Consider the following 22648-nt stretch of genomic DNA (forward strand, 5'->3'; position numbering starts at 1 on the left):
ACTAAGGTTGCCATTGTCAATACAGCACTGGCGATGATCATATAGTACTAACTTGTCCAAGTCTATAATACCTTGGGGACTTATGTAACCTTATCCCCAGTGGAACTTTGAATCATAAAACACTTTATCATGTATCACAGTTGTTAAAACTAGTGAATAATAATGATGGTGTTGGGAGAGGTTGTAAGAACTGTAGGAGTATATTAGAATGTGATGTAACTTCAGTTACACTTGCTAGTTATAATGAAAAAAATGCAGGACTTTGTCATCAGTACGATCACAAATGAGCAGTTAAATTCTCTGCCTCATTTTAAACTGGATGTTGTGTTTTTTGTCTTTTAAAATTGTTGTTTAGTTTTAACAGCTGCCAAATGGCTGTTACTGAGCAGCAAACATAACTTGAGCTAAATTTCATATGATAACTTAAATCTCAATTACAACTTTAACCCCTGGGCTTGACTACTGTACTATAGGTGTGCTACATTTACCCATGGTGCTCTTCTTTCTTTAAAAAGCCAGCATCTTGAGAGGCAGCAGCTTCTGCCTACCTATTATGTTCAAAAGCATTGTGGCTCTTCAAACACAAGGCAGACAACACTAGCCTTTTTGCTTCCTTCTCTGAGCTTGGACTATCAGGAAGTAGTATAGACATCCACCTGTCTTAAAAAATTTTCAAGATAGGCATAATTCATAGGAATAAATGGATAATTTACCCCAGTTACCTCTTGGTGTCCATGTTCATATTTCAGCAGTGATAGAATGGTGAGAAGAGTCTAAATCATGATTCTGGCTAGCATTATATTGAGACAATTCAAAAATACTGCATAATGGTATGCTGAACTATTAGTGGACTTAAGTGTTGAATGTTTGTTTAGATTGTAGGCATATCTCCTCTGTGAATGTAGCGGTTTTCATAAGGACAGCCATTTTTCTCTGTGTATCATATTCATGCCAAATACATAGCTGTGTATCAAATTAATGCCCAAGCTAATTTGGGTTTAATTCTGCTACTGTACATTTTCCCATGTGTGTTTGTCCTTTCTAATTATTATTAGATATATGTCATTCAGGATATACCTCTTTAATCACAGAGCATATGTCCTATTAATTGTAGGAGAATTGTTAATGATACTGTGATGGGGAAAGACAGGAAAGAAAGTGGGGGGGAGAAGCATTCACTTTCTATAGACTGTGCTTTTCTATCTCTGGTAGTCTCTCAGGTTATTAGTGTACTTAAAATGATTTCTAGTCTGTCTGATAATGACAGAAACCAGCTTGTAGTCTCCTGAGTGTATTAAGGCTGCCAAGCTGCACTTCCAAACTAAGAGTAATCAAGTTATTCTCTGATAGTTTGCTCACTTGTCGTCTTTGATCAGTAAATTAAAATGTTGGTGAGAGCAAATACGACATCAACATCTCTCTCCTCTTCTTCAAACCAATTATTTTCAATCATTTTGTTTTGGGAGCTCAGAATATTATTTAAATGTGAAACACTTGAAATTGTACTCATGCTAATAGTTCAATCATGAGACTATTTTAATTGTGCAGAAGGACTCTTGATTATCTCATCTATTTACTTGCCACTTCAGTACACATTCTTGAAAAGGGCTTAGCTGAAGCATCTATTACTTTGGCAAGCCAGGACATATTTTCTCTTTTATGAGGTGAGGTTTTAGTGTTGTGGTACAATAACATTGTGCATATACCATGTGAGACGCATAATATTATGCATAAATTGTTTTTATATTGAGAGAGATAGCAGAGCCTTTTATAAGTCAACTCAGTATATGCTTCATACTAATTTTGGAATATTGAAGTGCAATAGTTTTCAAAATTCCTACTATTAGAGAACCATTTCCACATTGATTGGCCTTCTGAAGACCCCTTGCATATATCTGCCTTGGATTGTGGGACAGAGGCTATGCACTCTGTTTGAAGTACCAGACAGTTTTGCTAGGTGCCCACACAACTGAGAGTGCATTCTAACACCCCAGCTCTCTCTTAGCAGCCATGTATTCCAGAAGGATATTGCTGTGTGTGACATTGATATTGACAGACATTCTACTTGACAGATGACCAGTTTGTTTGTCTATCTGATAGCTTGTCTGTCAGTATCAATCTTCTCACTGAGAAGCCGTCGAAGGAATCCTGAATTCTGGTGAACCACCTAGTACCAGCTAGTTGGTAGGATTCATGTTAAAAAAAAAAATTCTGGATATGGACCTTACTGTGATCCAGCAAAGTGCTCCTTTTGTTCCTGACTGGTTGACCAATCAGGCACCAGCTAGGATACTAGACCCATTAGAGGACCCATGGCCAATCGCAGAAGCACACTTACCCAGTGCCCATACCACAGCAGTATCACGATTCACTCAGCTAGGGGCCCTCATATAGGGCTTTGCCGAGGGTTTCACTAAAACATGATGTTGGCCATACTTTATGCAGATCTGTTAAGCTATGGCTGTTAAGAAAAGCCTATGTGTGTACTCTTGCTTTGTAAATATTGAAGACATTGGTGGCCCATGGGTTCAAATGGGCCTTGTGGAGAGGGGGGAGTAGATAGCTTGAATGGTCAGTTAATCCCTGTATTGACCTCAGTTTGAAAACCATTGTTTCAAATGGCATTATGTGTTTAATTGTCTATAAGGAATCTGGTATCCATTTAATTTGAAATTAAACCTCTTTGAGATAACAGGTAGCTGATTCATGGAGATTCAGCAATGCCTGATGCTGAAACAGTTCTAGTTTGGAGGAATTCAAGAACCTCCTGTGAAATAACTGTGTACCACCAGATGTATTTAATATATCTGGTGGATCTGTTCCGTTACATGTGCCTCAGAATTCCCACTCTCATTAATGAACTTGGTAAATTAGGGTTAACCTGTTAACCCCCAACCTTTCAAAAGGTTGAACTCTCTGGTGGGGAGGGGCGTGTTTTAAACTTCTAAGGCAGGGCTGGACAAACTTGGCACTCTATATATAATGTAATGACGTTTCAAGAACTACAAATCCCATCATCCCCAGATCCCAGATCCCAGCCCCTGCTCTAAGAGCTGCTTCACATACTATTGTTTTGTAGCTCAGATTCTATGTTAAGATTCAGTCTATTTACTCTGTGAAATCTGTGTACAATATTGGAACATAGTTTCTCCACTTCTAAAATGTTATGGACTGACATTCTGACTAAAACTGCTTCTGTGTAGTGAAAGGAGACATAGCAAGTGTGGTAGTGTCCCTGCTTCTGAAGCACAGGTGCTTGCAAACTGGTGGTGGGTGGGTACAATTTTCATTAATCTGCCCTCCCCTCAGAAGCACTCTGAACAAAACATCGTTATGTTCCTTAGAAACATAATTGTGTGTTTCTCAAAGCACTTCCAGGGGAAGAAGGAATCAGCAAAAATCGTACCCCCACACGTGAGAACCCATGCTTCAGAAGTGGGGTTTTTATTGTTGTGGCCATGCGGTAGCGCACGCACAACTGCCTGCAGTTCCTTGTTCATGGACCTGATTTCTCTTAGAAGATATATACACTAGAGATTCAATCTGCTTTTAACAGGTATTCCACAGGCAATCCCTGAGGACTCTGGGATCTGTAGTTCTTTGGGGAGTGGGGGACAGTCACTGCTTGTCAAGTGTTCCCATATTGAATTCATGGACTTGTGAGCTGACATCACTAGTGGAAGAAATCTTCTGAGTAGTTGAGGATCTTGGCAAAGGGGGACAGTCCAAAGTGGCAGTCGTACATGTGCTTTAACAATATTATGTATTTGGATTTCTGCTCTGATGGAACTAGACAGGCTAAACCTTTTCAAAAGGACTCCCTGCTCTGTATAGGGGTTTGCACGTGGTTCAGTACAATACTCAGAACTAATCTCTGAGTCCAGTCTTTCTGATTTCTAGACATATTTCAAATCTGTTCTCTTTGTTTACAGGCTTCTCAATGCCAATAAAATCAACTGCTTGAGGGTAAACACATTTCAAGATCTGCATAATCTCAACTTGTTATCCCTCTATGACAACAAGCTACAGACTATCAGCAAGGGGCTTTTTGTACCGCTCCAATCGATTCAGACTTTGTGAGTATCCAAGAATATATTGCATTTGGATCCTCTCCACACACCCCATACCCAAAATAGGTGCTTTTGCAAATGAGGGAAGCACCTGATCCTGTGGTTCTTTCTGAATCCTTTACTCATTAGTAATGTTATGGCTGTCTGGGTGCTGGAGATAGGGACAGAACACATATGTTTAATAGGCAACACATCCTGGTAAGATAATTGAAAGGTTTAAAGGTTGAGGGTGACAGAAAGGAACAAAAGGATGGAAAGAAAAGGAAGATGGAAATGGTAGTGATGTTTATGTGCCTATTTCATGTTACTTATGAATCACTCTTTTAAAAAGTGTGCAGTCAGTGAAAAACAAAACCCACTGAAAGCCAATACTACGGTCAATAAAACAGGCAATTACAAAGGATAGCAACAGAACAGTGAAAGCAATACAATTAACTTCCAAATAAAATCCTGTTGAAGTAAAACTGTCTTAATAGTCTATCTAAAATGTGGGAAGAGATGGACTGGTAGAATGGTTCCAGGGAAGGCATTCCATAACTTGATAAAGGTGTGGTGGAGGATTCCTGGCAGTATTGGCAGTGGGCCCACCTGATACTGCTTTTGGCAGTGGGCATAAATAATAGGTGTGTGTGTGTGTGTGTGTGTGTGTGTGTGTGTGTGTGTGTGTGTGTGTGTGTTTTCTTGCTCTATGGTATTGGCCTATTGCAACTACCATGCCAGTCTGATGAGCGGTTGCTGCTGCTAAGCCTCATTCCAGTTCAAGTTAACTGCCTGGGAATTCGTATTATCTCTTCATATTGCATGTGCAGAGTGGAGACAAAAATTAAGGAGCATACATTTCTACAGGAAGCTGGTAGTATTAATAGACTCTAAATGAGTTATATATAGTAGAGACCTAGGTGAGGATCCAGCAGGGATATGTGTATCCAGTTGAAAATCCAGCCAGCCAGAACTTTGCTATCTGATTCACTGCTGCAATTCCACTGATAAACATACTGTCCATTATGCATTTTAAAAGTGGTTTCCAAAGTCGAGAAGCACATGCTCTCCATCTGATTATGTGATTTTCTCTGGCACATGCATATCCCCTTCTTTGTATCCTGGCCTTAAACTACATTCCCTTAGAAACATGTGCTCATCAGTCTTGCAGGACCTAAAGCATTCCATATCAATTTCTACCAAAAGCTGCATATTTCATGGATAATGAAATTTCATTTAAAATAATATTCCCACTCTTACAGAGTGAATGTTACATATCAGCATACCATTTTTGGTCACTTAGTCCCTGTTAAAATATTATTTTTCAAAATATCAATGTGATATATTTTTGTTTTCTTTGTGTCTTACAGTGAAAGATAGTATCGAGTTATAAGGATTAAGAGGGGAGTCAAAATGGTTTTATTTTTATTAGATATGTTGTATATACCATTTTTGACATTTTCTTGGATAGCCTTTCATCATAAGGCTATGAGAATTTATTTTTTAAAACTATCCAGGCTGCTTGGCTCCATCAGAAATGATTTTGGTTTGGTTTGTTTTTTTCTTTAAAAAAGGTTAGGTGGGGCTTGGTGCCAGCACTTGGTGAGGTTAGGAGAGAGGATTTGGGGTGGAACTGTCTATCCTTTTTCCCTTTTCCCTCACCAGCTTGAAATCTTGAAATACTCCTGGTGTAACTATCCCTTACATTCATACATGACCAAAAGGTTTAGGGCTTCTGCGCACAGAATTGCTCGTTTCATGAAGCAGTCACCACATGGAAATCACTTGAAATTGCTTCAGAATGGAGCAACTCCATGCAGTGAGCCATTTTATGTGAAGCTGCTTGCCACATTGACTCACATGGTTTCTGTACACTCTGCAATTAAACATTCTTGGCATGGAGACAAACCACACAATGCAAGCTGATCCACATAGAGAGGTAGTGCACATTATTTTAATTAATTACTTGATGTTGCTGTAAACTGTCCAGAGATGGAAGTTTGGGGCAGTATATTTGTATACTGCCCCAAACTTCCATCTCTGGACAGTTTACAGCAACATAAACAATTTAAAACATAAAAGGCATTTGAGGAGGTTATGCCTGCTGTGATGTCACTCTCCCCAAGAACCTGCACGTAGACGCCATGTGTGTACCGGCGCTGTGCATGGGTTCCTGGGGGGAAGCGCTGTCATAGCAGGAAACTGCATGGGATGGTGGAGAGCAGGTAAGGACTTGCTCTACTCTTTTTTACAGATTCTGCCCACTGCTCCCTCCGCCCCCCCTCCCAGCAGCGGCGAACCAGCTCGGACCTTGCCTGAACCAATTTGGCACTGAACCGGTGCATGAACCTCAGTTTGTGCACACCCCTAAACCAGCAATTAAAACCTTAAAACAATTTAAAACCACAAGTATAGTTTAAAAGCTTAAGTGAATAAATGTCTTTATAGACTTTTTAAATGTTGTCAGAGATGGGGAGGCTCTTAGTTCAGCAGGGAGTTCATTCCAGAGTCTTGAGGAGGCAACAGAGAAAGCCTGTCCCTGTGTAGCCCCCAGACAACTGGTGGCAACTGCAGATGAATCTCTCCAGATGATCTCATTGGATGATGGGGCTCCTAGTGAAGAAGACTTTATCTTAAATACCCTGGGCCTAAGCTGTTTAGGGCTTTATAGGTTATAACTAGCACCTTGTATTTCGCCCAGAAACCTATTGGTAGCCAGTGTAGTTCTTTTAATATAGGAGTGATATGGTCTCTTTGAAGTGACCCAGAGACCGCCTGGCTGCTGCATTCTGTACCAGCTGCAGTTTCCGGACTACTGATTCCACACTATACGTACTTCCATCCTAATTGGATTCAGTCTCAGTTTGTTATCCTTCATCCAGCCCATTACTGCCTCTAGGCAGGCATTTAGGAAGGTTATGCCTCCTCCTGATGATGTAAAATTAATTACAAGATAATTGAAACAATACTTAGAAAACAGAAGTTATATTCAGGCACCACATTTCCAACCCCCGAGTTTAGGTACCATGAATAAGCCCTGTGCTCACACGTGTTTTCCTTCCTTTCTTGCACAACCTACTTAATTGAATGCTTCCTGGTTTCTGTAAGCTACACTTCACTCTTATGTCTGAACTTGCAAACTGTGATTTAAGCAAGATCTCTAAACTGGGTTTGCAAACCAAGATCAAACTATAACCTACAATTGTTATTTTGGAAGATTCCATCAGAGTAATTTTTACTTACTTGGACATAATGGCAAACTATAATTTGATCAAACCAGGAACCATGAAGCTGAATACAGAAGGGCAATGCTAGTTCCCAATCCTCGTTGGGAACAGGGCTGCAATTAATAGGTACAGCACATGTTAAAGGTCCCAGATTCAATCCCTGTCATCTCCACGTAACACTGAACACCTGCCCGACCCTTTGGAGAGCCACTGTCAGCCAGTGTAGCCAATTAGATAGACCAATGGTCTAACTCAGGGGTTCCCAACCAGTGTACTCCAGATGTTGCTAAACTAAAACTCCCATCATCCCCAGCTACAATTTATTGTGACTGGGGATGATGGGAGTTGCAGTTCAGAAACTTGTGGAGTACCACTGATTGGGAATCCCTGGTCTAACTTAGTATAAGGCAGCTTTGTATATTCAGACCATGACATCTGAAGTTACTATTGTCATACATAATTATCTCAGGTGAATATGAGTATAAACAGTGATATCCCTTTGGAGAGGTTTTACAAGGCAGGGGTGAAATTTGAGGCCCAGGAGGAAATCCGTTTTAGACAAAACTCTATTAACTCTGACTAATATATTCCGATTTTAATTTCACTCTTGAGAGGAGAACTCTGGCTCATTTGTGACTTTGCCTACTTGTCTGGTTTACATATCCATATTTTGATCTCTATAGCTTTGCAGTAAAAAAAAGTTTTTGACCTGGCTCTTCTAAAAAGATGCAGTACCTTATGTCAGGCTCCCATCTGACAATGGTAGACAGAAGGTCTGTGCCCTTTACAAGCAGGCTTTGCTATATTAATTTTTGTTTCCTTCTTGAAAGGGCTCACTACAGACTTAATGAACTAAAAAATAAGATGGCTCACAGAATTGTTCTCATTCAAGTGCAGCTCCATGTGGCTTCCGCCAGGCCTGGTGTATTGGAAGCTGATTCAATTACTCTACTCTTCAGTTTTGTGTTTGTAAAAAAAACGATGATGGAGTACAGTGTCACTGGTCACTTCTGGTTAAACATCCCATCCCTCTTGCAGGCATTTAGCTCAGAATCCATTTGTGTGTGACTGCCATTTGAAGTGGCTGGCTGATTACCTGCAGGATAATCCAATAGAAACCAGCGGCGCTCGATGCAGCAGCCCACGTCGCCTTGCCAACAAACGAATCAGCCAGATCAAGAGCAAGAAGTTCCGTTGCTCAGGTAATTCATTTATCCAGCCTCTACTGCACTTTCAGTTCAGAAATAAGCAGGTCCAGAGAGCCTGCTAATCAAATCTGTAGGACAGTGTTTGCTATAATGGATATTATGGAGCATCTTTCTAAAATTAAATTTGGGAAATTGTATTAGTCCTCCAGAAAACCTATTTACCTTATGCATTAAAAGAGAGACAAACCTTTAGCTTGTTTTTTGATTTTTTTAAAAGTAAAAAGATAGGATGTAGTTTTGAAAGAATGCAAAATAGTATACTGCCAATAAAAGAGATAAGGTTTAAATGATCCTGTGATCCCACCAAACATCAATTTGTTGTTGTTGTTCATAGAAAGGAAGGAATTCAGACGTACTTCCAACAAATCCTTAGAGTTTTGTTCAGTTCATTAACATGAAAATCTTTTACAGGCCAAATAAAGGATTGATGTGTAGGGCAGTGTTCACAGTAACTGAAAGCTTGCTATATAAGCTTGTGTTAGCTGTTTTCTGATATTCACAGATAACTTTTCATTGACAATAGTACAATTTCCCTCTGCATACAATAGCTTGCTGCAGAAGCAATAGCACTGCTACAAGTTTGCCTCTTCAAATAAATCTGGCTAGAAAGGGGCTCTTGGGCATGAGTTGTACAGAAGGAACCATGCAAAGAATATAATAAATACACACAGTACAACAAGAGTGGCTGTGGGGTAGTCTTTCTTCAGGAGATTATCTAGTCTAGTGTTTGATCTTCCAAGTTCTCTGGTGTTTGATCTTCCAAGCATCAGCCAAGGGACATTGCCTTGCCCAGTCAAAAGTTTCTCTTGTTAATATACGTTTTCTACATGTAGTAGTAGTCCAATATGCTGATTATCTCAGGCAAGCTTCAACCACAGACTTCTGTCACAGAAAATTATTATTTGTAATCAGGATTGAGAAGAAAAAAATATTGTCATTGATAGACTATCTTGCAGTGCCATCACCTAGAAATGCAAGTGTTATTTTTTAATTCACTCCTACCTCTGAAAAAAGAAGAAGAAGGTGGGGGGAAGGGGGAGGGTTATGATGAATTGTGCTCCTGACATTAAGGACAGAAGATACTGGTTTTATGTGAGAGAGAATGGCATATGCCCTTTCCCCCCTTAAAATGTTCTCACTCCCGTGTATCAATACAGTGTCACCTGAAAGATCCTTAGAAAGAGAATATTAATTCTATAAATAACAGAGTTGTCCTTGAAAAAATGTATATGTACTTGGTATTTGGATCAGATCACATTTTTGGAGGTCACATCTGGTTCACAGCCAGGGAACAGTGCTCTTAAAGTATGCTTAGAACGAATAGGGACCAGGGAGTCAACAGGTGGGCTACAATATGGGTTTAATGTCTCACCTCTGCCATGTGTCCCTTGGATAAGTTAGAGCTTTAGTTCCTCTTTGCTGAAATTGGGCATGACTCACTCCATGGGATTGTTGTGAGAATAAATATAGTAAACCTCTTTGCTATGTTAAATCAGAAGTACTATATATTATTTATTTATTCGATTTCTATACTGCCCTTCCAAAAATGGCTCAGGGTGGTTTACACAGAGAAATAATAAATAAATAAGATGAATCTCAGTGCCCAAAGGGCTGACAATCTAAAAAGAAACATAAGATAGACACCAGCAACAGTCACTGGAGGTACTGTGCTGGGGCTGGATAGGGCCAGTTACTCTGCCCCTGCTAAATAAAGATAATCACCACATTAAAGCTATAGTGATGAATTTCCAAGCAGTTTGTGACCTGATATCTTCTTATGAAGTCATAACTATTCTGCCCTGATCATTGTTGGTCACCATGGATGATCTAATGGATGAAGTCAACATTAGAGATGGTTCTGTGGATGTTGTTGTACAGCATTGTGGCAAAGTTGAATGGTACTTAGGACCAGATGCCAAATGCGTTAGCATTATCCAATAGAGCATATGTGTAGAAGTAAGCATCCATTTTTGTCTTTTGATGTGATTCTGCGTGGCATTTGCAAGAGTACAACTTACAGTATGCAGCAGAAAACTGTTGTTTGGGGAGGTCTCTAAGATGCTCTGTTGACATTTTTTAATCTTATAGACATAAAACCCTGAACTGTTAAAGTGGTCTGATATAGTGCGTTTTGTTTTGATATAGTGCACTCCCCCGCCCCATATCTATTCAAGAAGATATTTACATAAATATAAAATTTATGTATTTATACAAATTATATATTTATCACATAAGCAAAAATGTACCTTGAGCTTTATTTCCTTAAATATTAGCTGGAGTGAGTCATTTGTACTATTAAAGTTTTCCTCTGATGATCTTATAAAGGATTATTTTGAAATAACTCTGTATATTTCTGCTTTAACATCTTGTAGTCCACATCAGTGTACAAGAACCTTTACTTATCTTCACCTTCAACTTCATTGGCATAATTTTAATCACAAAATAAATATATATATCCTATATTTTAGAAATATGGCTTGCTGGTGAAGTTTTGTGAATATTCATATATTATAGAGAGAATCTAACAGGTACATTAAGTATGTGGACAAGTGCAGTGTTTGTCTATCAATCCTGAGCCTCTGCTATTAAGTTGAGAGAAATCTTAGTAAACTGACTTAATTTTAGCTTTGAATATTTGCATCCGTTCAGGGAATAGGGTAGAAATTGAAATACAGGATTGATTTAGGCTTTAGGGACTCAGAGGCCCAAAAGAAAAATCCTTTGGTGTTTCTGAGTTCATTAAATTCCTTCAAACATTTTGTCCATCCAGGAGTGATATCCTGAGAACACATTGTTTAATCAATACATTATTTTTCATTTACATATTGAGTTTAATTTTTTAAAGGGCCTGATTTGTATATTTGTGAAGAAAAGGACCTGACCTGATTTATATATTTTTTTAGATAGATAGATAGATAGATAGATATTGAAGAAAACTGGCCTGAAGGGTTGTGAGTCAGTTAGCACTGGAGAGAATGAACATATCACAGCATAATGTTGAGTTAGAGAGAAAGCAAAAACCTCAGGCATGCAATCTGAAGCATTGTGGCTCATATAATTATTATCAAGGATTTAATTATCTTATCATTTACTTAACGCAGAGAAATAACTGGGCAGCAACTGCTAAAACATATATTTTAAACGTTGGTAAGAGAGCCATTTTAGATATTGCATAGAGGCACACCTGGGCTTGCTGCTGAGTATAAACTCAACAGAGAATTACAGCCAGTCACGGCTTCCTAATGAGTATATGATGGACATATTTGCAAGCATGAGTTTGTTTCATTCACAGTTTGTGTTTTTACGTATATCTTTAACATGTCAAATATAGAGATAGGGTAAGGCTACGTATTTTAACAACCTGCTCGTTTTAAACAGAATTCCGTAGTTTCATTTCTCATCCTGAAGGGAAGATGACCAGAATTATACTGTGGGAGGAAGTAGACTTAAACTTCCAGAAATATATTGAGAGGCAAGGCTGATCTGCCTGTGTCTGCAGATTATATGGATTTATAGGATGGATTTAAATCCTCTGTGCTTCGGGCAGCTGTCTAACCCACAGAAGAATGCTGGATGAGGGCATTCTTCTATCAGCAGCCAGCACTACTCTGTATTCAAGATGAACGGATCTGCATTTTTCAATGAGAGGGAATGCTTCCATTTTTAGTGACAGCAATAAAAGGTTATGCTGGTCTTCTCCCTCAGCTGCACCTGCCCAATAGCAGCCAAGCATCCAGCGTGACATGCCAGCCCTATTTCACCAGAGGTTCTTTTTGTCAGCAGGTTCTTCTTCTTGGCATATTTTGATTAAGATAACTGCTGCACAGCTTTGTTTTCTAAGGGGAAATCAAAGGAATCCAGTAGCAGATTGTATGTACTTGCTCAATGATAGCCCGGCGTCATTGCTTTAGAACTGGCAAGACTCCTTGATTAGTGTGAAACTCTGCAGTGTCTGCTGCCAATGGCATGAAAAACATTGCCCTACTCTGAGAAATGTCTCTCTTTGTTTTCTTCAGCAGGTTTCTTTTTCCTCCACTCTTTCTGTCACATTTGACTAGCAATTGATTGATCTGTCCATATTCTGTGGTTTCTGTGCTAATGAAAGAATGTTTAAAGGAAACAGAGTCACTGGCGCTTTGCCCTCTCCACCATAACAATAAGGATTTGTTTCCCATTTGAAGCTCTGATAACTGAAAGCGTTTCTTCAATATCCATGGCATTTGATTCCTGTTCTGTTTAACTGATTTAATTAGCTTGTTACATTTCCAGATAGTTGTCATACACACCACTTCTACAACTAACAATGCAGGTAGGACAATGAGCCATCTGCCAACAGAAATCTCTCCCTGTCAGATGTTGCCTCTTAGTAATTCAATCCAAATTAAAAATAGCGGCATTGGTACAAATGTGAAAGGCTGAGGCACAAGCATCTGCATATTTAGTAACACTTTCATACAAACTCTATCATTACAGCAAAATTCTCTGTGTCAGAGCACATTATAATCCATTCATCAGTAGCTGTCAAAAACATTTATAGAAGAAAGCAGGTCTTTACAGTATTTTGGATCTGTGCTTGAATTCCCATCAACAGTTTGCATGGGGTGGTGAATTCCCCCCCCCCCCAAATATTGTTTGCCACAGCTACAAGGTGGTGCCAAGGCTTTGTTTTACAATAGTTTTTCTCCTTGATACACATTCAGTAGTATCAGAAAAGCAAAGCAACTTCCGCTATACTTGCTGCATAGTTTTCGTTAACTGTAACAAAATCTGCATTTTCTACAATGGCATTCAGTCTAGCAGCAGTTCTAAAAGCAGTAGTTTTGTTCTGGTGTTTTTTGCTACAGACTTGTCAAACTGGAAAAATGGCAGTGCACCAAATATTGTAAAGAAATCCCCACAAATAAATGCAAACCTCCAGACATTACTTAAAACTTAAATTGAAATAATGAATACTGAAAAGGAAAATAGAAATGCAACATCCTGTGCAAGTCCCAAGTATTCAGTTTGCTTACAATGGATTGGCTTTCCCCAGGCATTATGAGATCAGTTGTCCTTAAAGGTGGTCATGGGCAGTAGATAAGTAATTAATAGTCCCTAACTTACCCGTGGACTGCATCACACATGACAATCTTCCTGCATAGCTATCACTTACATATTGAAATGAATGTTAAACTGCATATACACTGCCACATGTCTCGTTTGCAATGTACACTTGTGGTGGAAAGCTGTTAATTTGATTAACAAGAACGCTGGCTGGCTGACTAATGAAGTGTACATATTAGTAGGGTCTGTGGAGACGCAGTGGGGTCCCTTGTTCAACTCCCCCTGCCATTTTGTACTCATGTTGTTGCACAAGAGCACTAATACCTCCAAGTGCTCTCTGTGCTCCAGAAAGTTCTGTAAGAGCAGAAACGCACTGCTGACAGAGTGCTTCTTGAGCATAAGCAGCACTTGGCAGTATTTGCGCTCTTATGCGACATCATGAGCCTTTCCAGGCTGCCAATTTTAGAGCGGGAGGAAATGTTCTAACATCAAACGACTTAGGAGGAGAGTAGTCAAAGCAAAAATAAATGGTAATAAATATTTTCAGGAATAATGCGGAGTAAAGCGAGGTCTGTTCATATTCCTATCTTATGAAGTCTGGCTATGGTTCAAGTGGGCATCCCACCTCCTTTCTATTCAAGGGTGCAGGTAGAGAATAGGAGTGTGCATAGAACTGTTTTTGAACTGAACCACTGCTCCCTGAACCAGTTCGTTTGAACCAGCCAGTGGTTCGGTCTGTCCAATCTAACCAGTTCTACCTGGTTCGAGGGGCAATGTTTGTAAAGGGAAATCCAGTGATGAATAAAGCAAAGAGGAATCCTGACTGTACAAGGTTTCTAAGGGTGGACGGGGAGAGGCAAGAGGGCACCTTACCGGTGCCGGCTCCTATAAACCCCAGTGCTCCCCCACAGATGTGTAGAGGCTAGAACTGTGCCACCGCCACATAGGTTGCACTGTTGGGGTCAGCACCGGTGTTTAGAGAAGCCATGGCGATCAGCAATAAGGTACCTTCTCGCCACCGCCTCCAGCTGCCCTTATAAAACTTTTCAGGCAGGATTCCCTTTTTCTTGTGAATGGGAATCCTCACAGGATTCTTCTCTACAAACATCACCCATTGAATCAGGTTGAACTGGTCTGTAATGGACCAGGCCCAGTTCTGTTCAAACTCAGACTAGCCACCATTTTTTGAAGCCATTTCAGTTCAAGTTTGAACCGGTCAAACTGGTTCAAATCAAACCTGGTTTGATTTTAACCAATTCTGCACACCCCTAGTAGAGAATGAGCAGGTATGTGCGTGTGTATATTGGAGACCCTGCATTCTTTTAAACCAGTGATTCTCAAACTTGGGTCCTCAGGTGTTATTGGACTTCAACTCCCATAATCCCCAACCAAAGGCCACTGAGGCTGGGGATTATGGGAGTTGAAGTCCAATAACACCTGAGGACCCAAGTTTGAGAATCCCTGTTTTAAACCATAGTTATTTTTAAAGACAATTCTTAAAAGTTTGACTCATTTAAAAAAACAAACATTAATTTGCTATGGGTCTTGTGCAAGGCTGACATGTATCTATAGCCAGCTACAAGATTTTTTAACCTAGAGCTTAGTGGGAAATTAGGGAAAAAATCATAAGTTGGGGAGGGCTGGTCATGGAGTTCTGAAACCAGGCACAGTTGTAGCACAGTATACAGGGACTTCTGTGTACTCAGTTTGAAGCTGACCGGTGAACTGATTAATTTTTAATAATTATTTTAGACAGAGAGGGTATGTCAATGCTTTTGTGGTTTTTTAAATTTCCCCATTGATCTTGCACAAGACTGCAGTTGGTCACCAGGTGACAGATTTCTGCAAGATCAATAGGGAAACCAAAAAAAAAAAAGTGAAACACCTTCCCTGTCTAAAAAAAGTAATTAATATTCAATTGATTGACCCATAAGCTTCAAATTTAATACATAGAGTCCCATTATCCTGTGCTACAGCTGTCCCTGGTTTCAGAGCTCCATAGCCAGTCCTTCCCAACTTATGTCCCCCCCCCTAATTTTCCACTGATCTCTATTTTTAAAAAATTTATTTTTTTTTAACACCTTGTAGGTGGATATAGAGACATGTGGCAACCTTGCTTAAGACCCATGGGAAAGTAATTTATAAAAAAAATTGAGTCAGGCTTTTCAAGAAGAAAGAAATCTTTTAATTTAAAAGAACCTTAGAAATGAGGATGACTTCAGGGCACAGGAAACAAGTCTGCCCGGAATGCTATCATGTCAGCAGACAGTTGGCAAAGCCATCCTTCCATTTCATCTTGATTTGCTTTATCCATGGGGTCTCTCCACACATCAGAATCATACTCCATAGAATGACAGAGTATCCCATGAAAACAGTTTAACAAGTGCAAGTATTTTTGGACACAGATAGTCTGAGTTAAGCTCCATTCACAAAGATAAAACCTGAATAATTCAGCTTGCTATATGAACAGTATCTTGCTGTCTCAGTATGAATTCTGGCTAAAACCCACCCTCATATGAACTTCATCCCAAACATCAGTGTGCAAAAGTGCTGTAAAAGCCCCATGTGGAAAAGCACCATGAGTCCAAGAGGGCTGGTGGAGGTGCACTCAAGGTACTATGGGCTTCCACTGTATTCCTGAAGATCCTACTAACATCTGCAGACCCTACAAGCGTGCACAGGTGTCAGCCTCTGACTAGGAGCCCTGAAACTTAACAGGGATTTTGTGGCTTTTATTGTATTTGACAATTGTGAGAATTACTGGAGTGGGAAAGCATGCTCAGATTCTTACCCTCATTTGTAGAAAATCTTGCTTTAAGTCAAATTCTTAGCATTCATAAGACCGTTCTCCCCTCCCTTAAGCAGAACTCCAGATGAAGAGTCACAAAAGCCTATTAGGTGGCATATAGTTCCAAAAGAGAGAATACTGAAAATGTTTGGGTCCCCCTTCCCTTTTTTTCCCTTTTAATTTCTTATTTCTTCCCATCTTTTTGGGAAAGTACACTGGTGCCAGCTGTCTGCTGCTTCAGTAATGCTGGGTGAGAGGATTTTATTTAGGACTTTTGAAAGCCCTAGACTGATAATGTGGAAAGAGTGGGGAACTATGGAATCCTAACCAGAGTCTGTCAACTTTCAAGCAATTATTATAGATTAACTTCTACAAAAGAACAATAACGATATTCTGTGTCAAAATGGATTCGTTCTCTACTATGCTTTTGCTATAAAATGAGGTGATATTTCAAATTTACTTTCAAAGCTCTGCTAAATAACTGCCATCAAATCTTCAATTTCACAAAAATGCTATGCTCATAAGAGAGGTTGGTTGTTTCTGCAAAACTGGATGGAAAATTTCTTAAACAGGTTTACCGTATTAAAGCAGGTTTACCGTATTCCATACATGTGGTAAATGAGCAGATATCCTAGTTTATGGTACTGTGGATGTTGACGATTTGCACACGCTCATTGTATGTAACCTGTTGAGCACAGTTAAGGCTGTCAATTGCAATCCTTTGGTTGGATTTCTGTCACAGCAGTTCCACCTTCAAATATTTCTGGGGTTGCTCTCATGCACTAACAGTCCGTGCTTTAGAGTGGTTTTTTGCATTTGTAACAATACGTATTGACTTCTTGAACTCCAGCTCCTTTATGCATGGGTGAAGTGGACAGCAGCTCACAATGAAATCTCCAGCTTGTGCTTCTCCATGCTGCTTCCTCTCAACGCTCCTCTCTCTTTGGTGGCTGCCTAACACTGATTCTGGCTGTTGGTGGGATTTTCCTTTGTGCTTGATCTAACCATGTGGTAGAACAATACAAATGGAACATGGTTCTGTCAAGCACCATGGAAGGCTCCATGCTTTCCTGCAGCATGGCATGCTGGGATACTTCTGCTGTTTTCAGAAGCATCAAAAGGTGAGATATCTCCTCGTTTTGACAGGAAAAGTAAAAGAAGAAACCTTGCGGTAAAGAGAACTGTAATACCTTCAATAAAATTAAAAGGCCGAGTGTAGATCTTGCACTCGGGAGTGATTTTGCAAACAAATTGGACATCTACTTGATTTATGAAATTTGGTTTCAGCCTTAGTGAAATGGCTGGAGATTTTTTTTTTTTTTTTAAACATGTTAGTTTCATTAGCTGAAGATTAGACACAGGCTGCTTGAGTAATTCTGTGGGGGAACACTGTACATGTAAGATATCTAAAAATAGATGGTTGAATGAATCATATTCAATCATAGAATAATTCTCTTTGAAAATAAGTGTGGCCCCAGCAAGTGGCTAGAATACTGGGTGAATAGCTGAAATACTTGAGCGCTTTGTGCTGAACATCTTGGGTAAACTCAGACAGTCATGCACCGAGTGGTGATTCACTACAGGGAGCTTGTAATCAGAGTGCCTATAGCCATTTTCTCTTTCTCTTGGTGAACAATTTATCTTTCTCAATTATTTTAACTTCTTAAAATTTCTGCCTTCAGATAGCATTTCTCACATTGAGCCATCTGCTTAACACCTGCTGTGGAAATTATATACCTTGCTGATGATTCTGGGGGTATATTCTAGGGCATGCATTCTGTTGGGCCTCACTGTTGCCCCATATGAGCAGAGAATATGCCTCCAAAACACACCAACACTCCTGTGAAGCAGCATGTCACAGGGAAAGTTCACTAGTGAGTAGATTGATGGTGTTTTAGAGAACTTTTACTGCTGTTCCTGATCATTTGAGAAATTCCTGTAATTAACCTGCCGAGACCTGTCATCAGTTTTTCAAGGCCTGCTTTCTGACCCACCATCATCTCATGTTTGATTGGCAGTAACCAGACATAGGGCTTTTTCAGTAGTGGTGCAAAGTTTGTGGAATGCCTTCCCTGGAGAGATTTGCCAGGCACTATCCCTGAACTAATTCAAAAGGGTTGTAACGTAAAGACCTGGCTCTTCCACCAGGCTTTTCATTGATTTTCTTTAGCTGTTGTCTTAAACATTGATTTGGCTTTTACTTAATCTGTATTTTTAACTGTGTTTTGTGTGTGTGTGTGTGTGTTTTGTGGGCCACTTTGTAATTGTGCCTGTGCACTTTATTGTGCCTAGAAAGTGAATGCAAATCTAGTAAATAAATAAAGCATCCATGGAACCTCAGGGTTTGGGTGGTTTTTGGGTTCCCAAACACCATTTGGGAACCACAGGTCTAGCTAGTCCTTCCAAGTAATGATAATGTGTCTACTTGCCTCCCCCGTCCCCTGATTTCTAATTTGTTATGGAAGTGTAGTAAAGGTACACTTTACACTTGGCAGCCTATAAAGGTAAAGTTGTGCCGTCGGGTCAATGTCGATTCCTGACAGCCACAGAGCCATGCGGTTTTCTTTGGTAGAAACAGACGTTTTACCACACATTTGCTTCTGATATATATGATACAGTCCTTCTTACCAGCTGGTATGATGGTATAAACAATCAAGCCACCACCAGTGAGAGAGCTCACTTTAGGGTTATTTGGCCATCTGTACTGGACAGCTAGCCTTCCAGGTGGGTACATACCTCCATAATAAGTTACAATTAATTATCATCTTTATTTATCCCTTGTTAAAGCTTATAGTGAGATCTTTTACCCTATCACTTCCATTCATGACAACTTGTCCTATTAATTTCAGTGGCTCTTCCATTGAGCAATTTAGTCAGGATATCAGCCACTGAGCCTGAGATACCTCCTCTGCTTGATGGATGCATCTGATAAGTGAGGGGAGGTACTGGTTTCTTGAATATTCTGTCTTTTTTGTTCTGTTATGCAATAAATGTCAAATGTTTGCAAGAGCAGGGCCTATAAGTCCAGGAGGAATGGCTATCATTTTGCTGGGTTACAAATCTTGATTTCCCCACAAGCTGTAAAATTCATAACAGATACTTTAGCGAGCATAATTGCAGATAATAGACATGTATGCGAGTGATATACAAGCAAATAAAGTAGCAATATCATCTTTAAAAATTTATTCCAAACTGTTAGAAAGATAAAGGAGAGCGGGAGACACCTTTTTTAGTACCATGCCATTTTTCTTAGATTAGTTTTTTTTTCCCTTTAAAAACTTTTTGTTTTAATTTTGAAGTTGCAAAAGTATTATCTTCATACACAAAAGTTATATGATGTTCTAAGCTTCCTCTTACCAGCTCACCCACACTGATTGTTGTAATAGAGCAAATAATGCTTATACACTGATGTTGTACTGTACTTCTTGAATTGCACCATATCCACTTAAAGCCTCATGGGAGCATGCTGATAAAGTAATGCATGTAGAAATGGATGGACACATATAACTGGCACTGCAACCAGATGGCAAGTTTTCACATTAGTTTCCCTAGTGGGAATAAAATGATAGAGCTGCCACCTGTCCAAATGATCTCGAGACTCAAGTTAAATTGTAAATTTCTTCTTGTTGGCAGCTGATTGCTGCTGCCTTGCAAGTTGATGGGTAGCTCCGAGTACTTGGTAACAGCATGTGGTATTTAATACCCTGCACTCCATGGTCATCTAGATAATTCACATTTTAAAATGTTAATACATATTTGTATAGGTAATAAACACATTTTGCCTCTTTTTCGTGCCGTTACTAGTTCATTTATACTGAGCATTTGTACTGGGTGGAGATGTCTTGCCCTAGATAAATTTCTCTTTTTTTCTGTAGAATAAGGAGCAAGAGTTTAGGACTCTGGTTATGAAATAATATATAAAACATTCCTTCTTAACTGTGTTTCCCACAAACTACTTAGACTTTAGAGTATTGCTTGGCTCTGGTATGCCACTCAACTTTCATTCTAATTAGGGTTGTGCACGGAACTGGTTTGGCCAGTTTGGTTTGAATATGGACCAGATTTGAACCAGCCCAGTCAGATTTGAACCAGCCAAACAAGTTTGTGGGCCAGTTCAGGTATATGCTTGTAAAAGAGCATTTCCTATCCTAAGGTCAGGGGGGCAGGCAAAAGAAAGGGTACACTTTGTACCTTATCCAATAATCCAAGGTAGCGGGGGCAGGGGGGCTTCTCAAAGCCCCCCGCCAGCACCCTGAAGGACAGTCTGGGCCAGCTGTGGACCAGCCTTTTGGGAGCCGGTCTGGTTTGAAGTTGGACCGGCTGAACCAGGCTGGTTATTTTTGAAACACAGTTCAAATCAAACCAGCTCACACATTCCTAATTGCAATGGCTCAAATTCTATAAGAGAAATAACACTTCATGTGACAAAAAACACTTCATGGCAAGAGGAAAGGATGTCTTCATTCAACAGTAAAATATGGCACATACACAACTGTATTGAAGAATTTTTGAATCAATGGCCCTAAGAAGACTAACAGCCAAAACATGTCTGGCACATATTGTAAAGAATTATTAGACATATTTTTCTGAATACAGTTGATAGTTTTATATGGATTTTGGCATATTGTAAAGAATTTGAACATATTCTCTGAAACAGTCAACATTTTCATACAGAGTTTTGAGAAACATCCATGGAGCTCTATTAAGGACACCATATTGACTTTTATTGCACCAACTGGGAACCATAGAAGAAACAGTCTCTAGACTTTTTTTAGAGACTGTGTTTATATACTTTTTACGATAGGAATGTATATTTTAATGTGTGTTTGTAATGTGTGAATACTTGGAAGGACTTTACTATGTAAAATCAATGCACAGGAATTAAGGAAATGTTTTTGATATGTAAGTCTGATTAAAGTGGGATACTTCGTGGTTTAAGTTTTTTATCTTAAGACTGAGATTTGTATTTGCGGTTGTTTTGTGTACCACTTACTGTTTTTTTAAAACCCCAGAAATATTTTAATCTACCTATATTTTCACATTTTATATGGTGTACCAGCCCTGACATCAAAAGTCTATCATACGTAGACACCTAAGTATACCACAGAATTAAAGTTGTTTCCAATGAGAAGTGTTCTGATGGAAGTTAGTTATATTACATTCTGGGCTGCATGGTGAAGTAAGAGAAGAAAAAACAATAAATTTGCACCAAGAAGATCCATTTTTGAAATGTGTGATAATATTCTTTTACAGGATGAGCTACAGGTGGACCTCGTCACATGCGGTTCTGACAATTGCAGTTCTGTGCATCCGCAGTCAGACAATGAAGACCCGACCTCTGTATATGCAGTTTAAAAGGATTTAAAAACAACATATCCACTGTTCCTAGGTGGCCGGAAATGAACTCAGAGGTCATTTCTAGCCATTTTGCTTAGCAGAGCCATTTTGTGGCTCTTTCTTGAAAAAGATTTTCCCTGCAATTTTTAATGAGGAAAATGGTAGAATTGGGGCTTGGGAGGCATTGCTGCACAGCTGGACACCCTCAGAGCATGGTATGGTACTTTCTTTTTAGCCATTTTTACTCTCTAGGAAACTAACACCCCTGATTTTGATTGCCTCAATGCCTCGTTATCCGCAGCTTCAGCCAAGAGCGGAACCCCTGCATATAACAAGGTCCACCTGTAGGACCACATTAGGTGTGCAAAATACATAGGCTCAAAATTACACACATCAAATAATAAAAATATATAGTAATCATATTTAAAAACATTTACACACAATAAAAGGAAACTCATACCGGTGTTACAGCCCATTTACCAACCTTAGATACAATTATTAAGTATCCTTATAAAATTCTTTGATTATCAGTCATGACAAAGAGGTCAAATTTCTAGATACGCTAAATGACTGCACCTTAGAACAGTTGTTCTTGGAACCAACCAGAGAGAAGGCGACTTGGACTTAATTCTGAGTGGCACCCAGGACCTGGTGCATGATGTCAGTGTCATCAGCCATTTAGGGAACAGTGACCATAGTGTGATCAAATTCAGCATACATGTGGGGAGAGAATCACCAAGGAAGTCTAACACAGACATTTTGAATTTCAGAAGAGGAAACTTCTCCAAAATGAGGAGTATGGTGAAAAGAAAGCTGAAAGGGAAAATTAGGAGAGTCACTTTGCTCCAGAGTGCATGGAGTTTACTCAAAACCACAATACTAGAAGCCCAGTTAGATTGTATACCCAAAAGGAGGAAAGGTACCACTAAATCCAGGAGGATGCCAGCATGGCTAATGGTTACCGTCATTGAAGCCATAAAAGGGAAGAAGACTTCC

General features: G+C 39.5%; 1 protein-coding gene across 6 annotated transcripts in view; it reads left to right on the forward strand.

Annotated features, from left to right (window-relative positions):
- The window catches only part of SLIT3 (slit guidance ligand 3), a 731964-nt gene that overhangs the window by 544835 nt on the left and 164481 nt on the right, over nt 1-22648 (forward strand). For all 6 annotated transcript variants that reach the window (XM_053288108.1, XM_053288109.1, XM_053288110.1 and 3 more), the window contains 2 exons: nt 3933-4076; nt 8315-8478. In XM_053288108.1, the coding sequence (XP_053144083.1) occupies nt 3933-4076; nt 8315-8478 (308 nt within the window). The remainder of the gene's footprint in view (nt 1-3932; nt 4077-8314; nt 8479-22648) is intronic.

This window comes from Hemicordylus capensis, chromosome 2 (assembly GCF_027244095.1).
Source record: "Hemicordylus capensis ecotype Gifberg chromosome 2, rHemCap1.1.pri, whole genome shotgun sequence".
NCBI lineage: Eukaryota > Metazoa > Chordata > Lepidosauria > Squamata > Cordylidae > Hemicordylus > Hemicordylus capensis.